Source organism: Crocuta crocuta, unplaced genomic scaffold (genome assembly GCF_008692635.1).
Source record: "Crocuta crocuta isolate KB4526 unplaced genomic scaffold, BGI_CrCroc_1.0 scaffold949, whole genome shotgun sequence".
In the NCBI taxonomy this organism is placed as follows: Eukaryota; Metazoa; Chordata; class Mammalia; order Carnivora; family Hyaenidae; genus Crocuta; species Crocuta crocuta.
The window spans coordinates 318,633-327,875 of record NW_027531290.1 but is presented as its reverse complement, the minus strand read 5'-3'; the positions used below and the strand labels follow the sequence as shown (position 1 = coordinate 327,875).

The 9,243-nt window shown below is 36.5% G+C and overlaps 1 protein-coding gene across 1 annotated transcript in view; it reads left to right on the top strand.

The window, feature by feature from the left end:
• RADX (RPA1 related single stranded DNA binding protein, X-linked) overlaps positions 1 to 9,243 on the top strand; it is a 59,710-nt gene that overhangs the window by 28,068 nt on the left and 22,399 nt on the right. Inside the window, exon 11 of the mRNA XM_077771488.1 lies at positions 5,357 to 5,382. Within this exon, the coding sequence (XP_077627614.1) occupies positions 5,357 to 5,382 (26 nt within the window). The remainder of the gene's footprint in view (positions 1 to 5,356; positions 5,383 to 9,243) is intronic.

Sequence of the window (9,243 nt, the reverse complement as noted above, 5' to 3'; positions counted from 1 at the left end):
GCTGAGTTAACAGCACGGAGCCTGCTTTGGATTCTCTCCCCCTGTTTGCTCCTCCTCCACTCTTGTGTTTTCTCTCTCTGTCCTTCTCTCTCCTTCTCTCTCCTTCTCTCTCTCTCTCAATAAGAAAACATTTAAAAAATATTTTTTCTTTGATTTTCAACAGGCTTAAGTGTGTTGTGCCAAGGAGAGTTGTTTGTTTGATTGATTGATTTTTAGTGCTTTGAGTTTGCTGAGCTTCTTGAATCTGGGGATTACTGTTTCTCATCAGTTTTGGAAAACTCTCAGCCATTATCTCTTCAAAGGTCATTTGTGCCTCATTATTTCCTCTCTATGATTCCACTTCTATATATGTTAGTACTTATAACTGTGACCCACAAGTTTTTATACTCTATTCTTTATCAACTCAGATGTAGGTATCATTCTTCTTTTTATTCTCTGCCTCTGCTTGGATATTTTTTATTGACCTTTCCATTTACTCTTCACTGTGTCCAATCTACTATTAAATCTGAATTCACTGAATTCTTATTTTGTGTCCACTCCAATTAGCTCTACTGCAATTCAGTTCTGATGCTAAGTACCCAGAGTTAGCATTGATGTCTACAAGTTCAAGGACTCAGTCCTCCACAAGATTGCCCTTACTTCAGATGCTGGCCATACTTCAGCTGGTCCTCAGACTAGCCATACTTCTAACCAAATGGCTACAAATTCAGAGGTTCCCTTGACCCTTCAGAGTTAGTAGTTCACCAGAATAATGCACAGAACTCAGAAAAGCACTATACTTAAAATCACAGTTTTATTTTAAAGGATACACATCAGGAAGAGCCAAATGAAGAGACACATTCAGCAAGGCCTGAGATGGAAGACAAAGATTCTGTGCCCTCTCATGGAATTCAGGCATGTCACTCTGCTGGCACATCAGTGTGTTCACTAACCACAAAGTTTTACCAAATCTTGATGTCCACGGTTTTGGGGGTTATTTCATTACTTAGGTGTGATAGATTAAATCATTGGCCATGTGATTGAAGTTGATCTTCATCCCCCTCACCTTAATAGAAGTTGGGCTGGTTCAGTGTTTCATACTTTGAATAATATGCTTGATGTGTCTGATAACAGTTTGCATCTTCAAGCTGTCTAGTGGCTCACCATGAGTTACCTCATTAGCATAATAAAGGCACCCTTGTCATTATGGAAATTCTAAGGGTTTTAGAACCAGGAACCAGAAACAAAGACCAGATATGTGCCATAGTTCTTAAGTTTAGTTGTTTTGTTTTTCAGCTCTAGAAAGCCCATTTGATTCTTTTCTTTTTAGCATTTATTTTTGAGAGACAGAGAGGGACAGTGTGAGAGAGGGAGAGGCAGAGAGAGAGGAAGATACAGAATCTGAAGCCGGCTTCAGGCTCCAGGCTGTCAGCACAGAGCCTGACATGGGGCTTGAACTCATGAGCCCTGAGATCATGACCTGAGTCAAAGTCAGATGCTACTGAGCCACCCAGGCGCCGCTGTTTCTTTTTTAGATACTCTCTTTTGGGGTTATGTATCTGCTTTGTCCATCTTTCCTTGTTTCTGGAACACATTAAATCATATTTTACATTGTGGCCTCCTAACTCCAGTGTCTAGGTCACCTATTGATCTGCTTCTGTTGGTACAGGAAATATGACCATTTAAGAGGTTATATTAACCGTTTAACACAAATGGTAGTGAACTATGGTGCTCACTGTTAGATATTAAGATGTAGTCAAAGTCCATCTACTCATTCCAAAGTTAGCACTGAGAAATAAAATATAATCAACAGACATTAAACTTCTTCAGTTCATTCTACTCGTAATACTTACTCCATAGAGAAAATGAACCTTCATCATACCATGGCTAGAGGAATCCTTAAAAATCATTTTCAGTGTTTCCTCCTAAGATAAGCAAAGGGCACTATATGAAAAGTTTTTAAACGATAGTCATTGCCTGAAAAGCATTTGCTATTTTAAATTAATGATCANTGTTGTAAATTATAACTTATTTTCTTATATTAACAACTTTTCAAAAAAAAATTGTATTCTGGTCCTTTTTGCATAGCATCTTTTGCTTTTTTAGGTAGAAGGCACTGAAAATATTCTTTTATCTAATTGTATAGAGCAATTCGATATACAATGCAAAATTATTTACCTCATTAGATCTTCAGCATCCCTGTGAAGAGGGCACAGAATAATAATTTCAATTTTACAAAAGAGGACTCTAAGATTCAGAAAAGATAAAATATAGAATTTATACATGTGTGTATGTATATTAAGTACTTTTAATTTCTTTGCATGAGACGCTTTCTAAGACTTCAGTAATATTAATTATAATCCTGTTACTCAGATGAGGGAATGGCATTCTTTAGCATCTGAATGACTTCTATCTAAGGTCAATAAGTTGGTGAGAAGGACAAGGTTAGAGTACAACTTCAAGCCTCTGACATAATTTCTACATTATTCTGCTACTACTCAGCATATGCAATGTTCTCTTCTTTTAGCTCTTTTCCCTTTCTCCCTGTTATTTTTCTATACTTCATTTCTTTTTTCAGTTTCCTCAGTTGATACCCATCAGTATTTTATACCTCCACTTCTGTCACGTAGCCCCTCACCTTTAAGACATTTAAGTTATACAAATTACGTATTCTAGTAAAAATCTCCCAAGCCACTTTTATTAAAATAGTTTATTGTCAAGTTGGTTTCCAACAACACCCAGTGCTCATCCCCAAAAGTGCCCTTCCTCCATGCCCATCACCCCCCCCTCCCCCACACCATCAGTTCTCAGTTTGTTCTCAGCATTCAAGAGTCTCTCATGGTTTGCCTCCCTCCCTCTTCCCCACTATTTCCCCTCTTCTTCTCCCCCACGGTCCTCCGTTAAGTTCCTCCTAATCCTCCTATACGTGCAAACATATAGTAGCTGTCCTCTGCTTGACTTATTTCCCTCAGCATAACACCCTCAAGGTCCATCCATGTTGCTACACATGGCCAGATTTCATTCTTTCTCATTGCCATGTAGTATTCCATGGTATAGGTAAACCACATCTTCTTGATCCATTCATCCTTTGATGGACACTTAGGCTCTTTCCATGTTTTAGCTATTGTGGAGAGTGCTGCTATGAACATTGGGGTACATGTGCTCCTATGCATCAGCATTTCTGTATCCCTTGGGTAAATTCCTAGCAGTGCTATTGCTGGGTCATAGGGGAGTTCTATTGTTAGTTTCCTGAGGAACCTCCACACTGTTTTCCAGAGGGGCTGTACCAGTTTACATTCCCACCAACAGTGTAGGAGGGTGCCCGTTTCTCCACATCCTCGCCAGCATCTAGAGTCCTCTGATTTGCTCATTTTAGCCCCTCTGACTGGCGTGAGGTGTTGTCTCAGTGTGGCTTTGATTTGTATTTCCCTGATGAGAAGGGATGCTGAGCATCGTTTCATGTGTCTGTTGGCCATCTGGATGTCCTCTTTGGAGAAGTGTCTGTTCATATCTTCTGCCCATTTCTTCACTGGGTTGTTTGTTTTTCGGGCGTGTAGTTTGGTGAGTTCCTTATAGATTCTGGATATTAACCCTTTATCTGATATGTCATTTGCAACTATCTTTTCCCATTCCGTTGGTTGCCTATTAATTTTCTGGGTTGTTTCCTTGGCTGTGCAGAAGCTTTTAATCTTGATGAGGTCCCAATCATTTATTTTTGCTCTTGATTCCCTTGCTTTTGGGGATGTGTCAAGTAAGAAGTTGCTGCGGTGGAGGTCAAGGAGGCTGTTTCCTGCTTTCTCCTCTAGGGTGTTGATAGTTTCCTGTCTCACGTTCAGGTCCTTTATCCATTTTGAGTTTATTTTTGTGTATGGTGTGAGAAAATGATCCAGTTTCATTCTTCTGCATGTTGCTGTCCAGGTCTCCCAGCATCACCTGTGAAAGAGGCCGTCTTTGTTCCATTGGATCCTCTTTCCTGCTTTGTCAAAGATTAGTTGGCTGTATACATTTGGGTCCAATTCTGAGTTCTCAGTTCTATTCCATTGGTCTATGTGTCTGTTTTTGTGCCACCAAGCCACTTTTTTTTTTAAAGTTCAGTACAATATAATAGTACTTGTTAGGGTTTTGGAAACTATTTCATCTAATTTGTTTCAGATGGAAAAAGTCGCTTCCTAGTCACATGTAGTAAGCAGTAGATACATGCTGTTAAAGGATCTCAAGATACATGTAATTTAACTATTTTTTAGTTAGATTTCTTTCACTATTTTCTAGAAATACCATATTTTTGGTAATTGAAAAAAGGTAAAATTACAACTATGAAACATGCCTTTATTTGCTGGGAAAAGGTAAAGAAATGGATGCATTCTTCCTTTACGAATGTTCCTTCTTTTTAGTTCATTAGTATACCTCATTAGCAAAGTAACAAATACTACCATTATGAGAAAAAAATCCATTGATAAAATAAGTTGAGCAATATTATAGTGGCATTTGACAATATGACATTTCTGTTTTACTTTATGCTTTTAGTTTTGGAAATTCAACAGTAGAAAAATCTCATCACAGAAATATGCTAATAGCCCACAAGATGGAAATCTTTCCTTATAAAAGTAGGCTTCTCCTCAGTTTCAAAATAAGATACTTCCCTTTGCTCCATTTATTTCAGTTCAGTAAAAGGTTATTGAGTAGCTATTCTATAGAGATACAAAAACAAAGTCTATACTTTTGTAGACCTTATAGCAGAATCTGGTGGAAGAAACAGTCTCATAAACCTGTAATTTCAATACAGAGTGATGAATGCTATGATGCAAGTTTATTCCTGGTGGTATGACAGCATGTATAAGAAGCAGTGTGCCTTGACTAGAGATCAAGGATGGCTTCTTTTAGGAAATAATACTGGAGTTAAATTTTGAAAGAGGAATATGAACTCAAAGCAGCATGAGGCTTATAGAAAACTTTGAACTGAGGCTGGAGAATTAGGCCAGATGGTTTCCCAGAATATTTGAACAAAGCAACCATGAAAACAGGCCATTGAACTAATTTTTAAATTTCTGTCCAAAAGAATGAAATATATACACATACATATTATATATAGCCATCTTTCATTGAAATTTAACAAAGGTAAATACTTCCTTATGTGGGATACATCTTATTAAAAGAATATTTAAATCTACCACACTGTTTGAATTATGTTATATATACATGCTTGTTCATAATATGAATATATTCTTCTTAAATTTTTAATGCATTGCTTAAAGAAACTAAACTTATATAATTTCTAAATTTATTGAATTAGAATAAATTCTGAATGGACCAATGAGGTTTTTTTTTTCATTTAAGTCTCTTTTTGTAACTATTGATAATCTTTTTTTCTTTNTAATAGACCTGAAGTACCAAACATTTTCCAATGTATGTTGCTTTGATGATGTTGATTATTATTTTTGAAATCTTTATGGAACATTAATATATACATATTACTGTTTGCTTTGATTTTGCATTTTTGTGTAATGCCTGTGTTTAGCATAATAGAATACTTTAAATAGATACATAGATAATTNCGGTAAAGCTTAAATAAACATAGGTAAAAATTTCTTTGCTATTGGTTGACTGGTTTGAATATTGGGCTCATTTCTGAAGTAATTTCGTAGGACAATTTAGTGCCTCAGAGTGATTGGTTTAAATCTGATCTTCTAAGGGGTCATCTCTCTGGACTAGACTTTTTAACACTTTATGTCTTTCATGCTTTTTGAGTTTTTTAAAAAATTTTTAGTGTTTTTTTTTTTTTTTTTTTTTGACAGAGAGAGAGAGAATGCAAGTGGGGGAGGAACATAGAGAGACAGAGACACAGAATCTAAAGCAGGCTCCAGGCTCTGAGCTATCACAACAGAACCTAATATGAGGCTCAAATTCATAAGTAGCGAGATCATGACCTGAGCTGAAGTCAGGTGCTCAACCGACTGAGCCACCCAGGCACCCCTTGAGTTATTCTTATTTTACAGTTGATTTCTTATCAGTCTGGCAGATTAAAAGCCCACAAAAGGATATGAAGTCTGCATCCCCTGCAAAAAGTTAAAACATGGAGAATAAGGGGGAAATCATTACACTATAAATATATGACAAAGCTCAGAACAAGAATGAAAAACCTTTAGGTGCCAGATATAAAACATTTTAAATTTAAGACTGAGTAGGAACTAAAATTAAAATTGCTCTTGGGCATTTCAGAACTAGATAGAGGCATGAATGATTATAGGCTGAGGTGTAGTAACTGTATGGCAAGGAGAATCCAGACCACAGGCCTCCTGCATGTGAAGTAGAACTAAAATAAAGTTGGAAGGTTATGAAGGACTAGAGAAAGTATGCCCATTGGTGTAGGGAAGTATCAAGGAGCTTTCTTTATTCTCTGGGCAATAGTTAAGAAAAAGTCACCTGAGATAAATTGGAATCTTAGACCTGTGCATTGTGGAGGTGTGGTCACAGTTCAATGGACTATAATGGTGAGGACACCGAGCTAAGGAGTTAACAGTAATACCTAGTCTCAAATCAGTGAAACCCTTAAGGTCTTGACAAGGGTAAGTGTGAAACTGCCTCAAAGGAAGCATCTTATAACCTAGGGAATTTGGGACTCCCATAAAAAAATTCTGCAGAAGATTCATGGTAACAAAAAATTATAGATTTTCCAAGAAAATGAACTCATTTGAGGCAATGTGATCAGATGTAATATGTAGGAAAATTTTATAGCCTGGGAAATACTAAACCAGTGAGAAAGAAGCTTTCAAGTAAATACATGTTTAAAAAGTTAAAGGAGTGAATAAAANGTTGAAGAGGAAGAAAATGTAGATGAAGAGAGAATTAGTACGTTTAGGAGATACAGAGGAAATCACACCAGAGATGGGTAAAGAGATTGGCAAGGTAAAAGAGAAGTTGTAAGACATGGTGGATAGGGTGAGAAGATTCAACTTATATCTAATAAAAGTTCCAGGAGGACATGATAATCAAGAAGAAGCAATATTTGAAGAGGTACATTTTCAAAATTAAGAATTACATATTAATCATTAGATTGAAGGATCACCGTGAATCCTGAGCAGAATTAAATTCATATGCAGACGCATCGTAGTGAACCTGCACCGCATCACAGATGGTAAATATCTTAAAAACTTCCAGAAAGAGGGGTGCCTGGGTGACTCAGTCAGTTAAGCAGTTAAGCGTCTGACTTCAGCTCAGGTCATGATCTGATGACTCGTGAGTTTGAGCCCTGTGTCGGACTCTTTGTTGGCAGCTCAGAGCCTGGCACCTACTTTCACATTCTGTCTCTCTCTGCCCGTCCCCTGCTCGCTCTGTCTCTCTCAAATATAAAAATAAAAACATTTTAAAAAATCTTAAATTTCCAGAAATAAAACACTTGTTCATTTACAAAAAATATAATTAGACTGGAAGATTTCTTACCAGCAACAATAGATGCCTTCAATAATGGAAAATGTCTTCAAAATGTTGAAGGAAAATGTTTTCCAACTCAGAATTCTGTGTCTAACTAAACAAACTTTGAGGGTGAAATACATATTTTTTAGATATTCAGAGACTATGAGAGTTATAACTCATATTGTCTCAATGGGTGAGTTACCAAAGAATTAAAATAAACCAAAAAATGTATCAAAATGCAAGAAGAAATGAGCAAAGAAGTTGGAAAAATATTGGTAAATATAACTAAAAGCAGGCAGTAAAAATTAATAACTGTGGTAAATAATTTCATGGGATTTGAAGCAAAGTAAAACTAAAATACTACTTAAAATAAGATGGGTGGGAAGACGAGAATTAGAGCATTGTTAGGTCATTGTATCTTTATGGAGAAAGAAAGTGATTGATGAACTGTAGGCTTTGTANGGGGTATAGATTTCAAGCAACACACAAAAAAGGGGAATTGTGAAAATTTGATCAGGACAGTGGAAGGTAGAAATAAAGGAAAAAAGAAACATGATTAAGAAAAACCACAAAATAATATAACAAAAATAATTCCAAATACATCAACAGTTTCAACAAATGAAAACATGTTAAACTTTCATGCATCAGTTTTAAAAATTAATCTAGTTATATGCTGCATATAAGAGACACACTTGGGGTGCCTGAGTGACTCAGTCGGTTAAGCGTCTGACTCTTGATTTCGGCTCAGGTCATGATCTCACATTTCATGGGATTGAGCCCTGCATCAGGCTCTAGAGAGCCTGCTTGAGATTCTCTCTCTTCGTTTCTCTCTCTCTCTCTGCCCCCACTCCCTGCTTAGGCATGTGCTTTCTTTTTCTCTCAAAATAAACTTTAGTATGTATATTAAACATTAAAATTGATAATACATATTCTCAATATATATATATATTGAGATATATATGAGATATATATACATGTGTATATGTAAATATGAATGTATATATACATACATGCCCCATTTTGTTCAACCATTTATCCATTGATGGACACTTGAGTTGTTTCCACCTTTGAACTATTGTGAATATTGCTGCTGTGAACATTGGTCAACAGGTATTTGGATCCCTGTTTTCAATTCTTTTGAGTATACACCTAGAAGTAGAATTGCTGGGTCATATAGATAGCCTTTTTGTTTAAATTTTGAGGACCTGCCAAACTATTTTCCATAGCAGCTGCAGCATTTTACATGCCCACCAGGAATGTATGAGGGTTCTAACTTCTCCATATCCTTGCCAGAACTTCGTTTATTTTTTTCTTATTTTTTATTCTATCCATCCTGGTCAGTGAGAAGTGATATATCATTGTGATTTTGATTTGTATTTCCATGATGACTGATAATGTTGAGCATCTTTTCATGTGCTTTTTAGGCACTTGTATGATTTCATTGAAGAGTTGTGCATTGACTTCCTTTGCTTGTTTTTTTTTTTCTTAATTTAGAGAGAAGGGGAAAGAAAAAGAGAGGGCAGAGGAGAGAGAGAAAGAGAGTGAGCACACAAGCAGGAAGGGGCAAAGGGGGGGAGAGAGAATCCCAAGCAGGCTTCACATTGTCCACACAGAGCCTGATGTGGGGCTCAGTCTCATGAACTGTGAGATCATGACCTGAGCCGAAATCAAGAGTAGGACGTTTAACCAACTGAGCCACCCAGCACTCCCTCCCCTTGATGGTTTTTTAATTGAGTTATTTGCCTTTTTATTGTTCAGTTTGGAGAGTTTTTTATTCTGGATATTAAATCTCTATCAGATACATGATTTTCAAATTTTCTGTTCTATAGGTTTTCTTTTCACTTCCCTGATAAT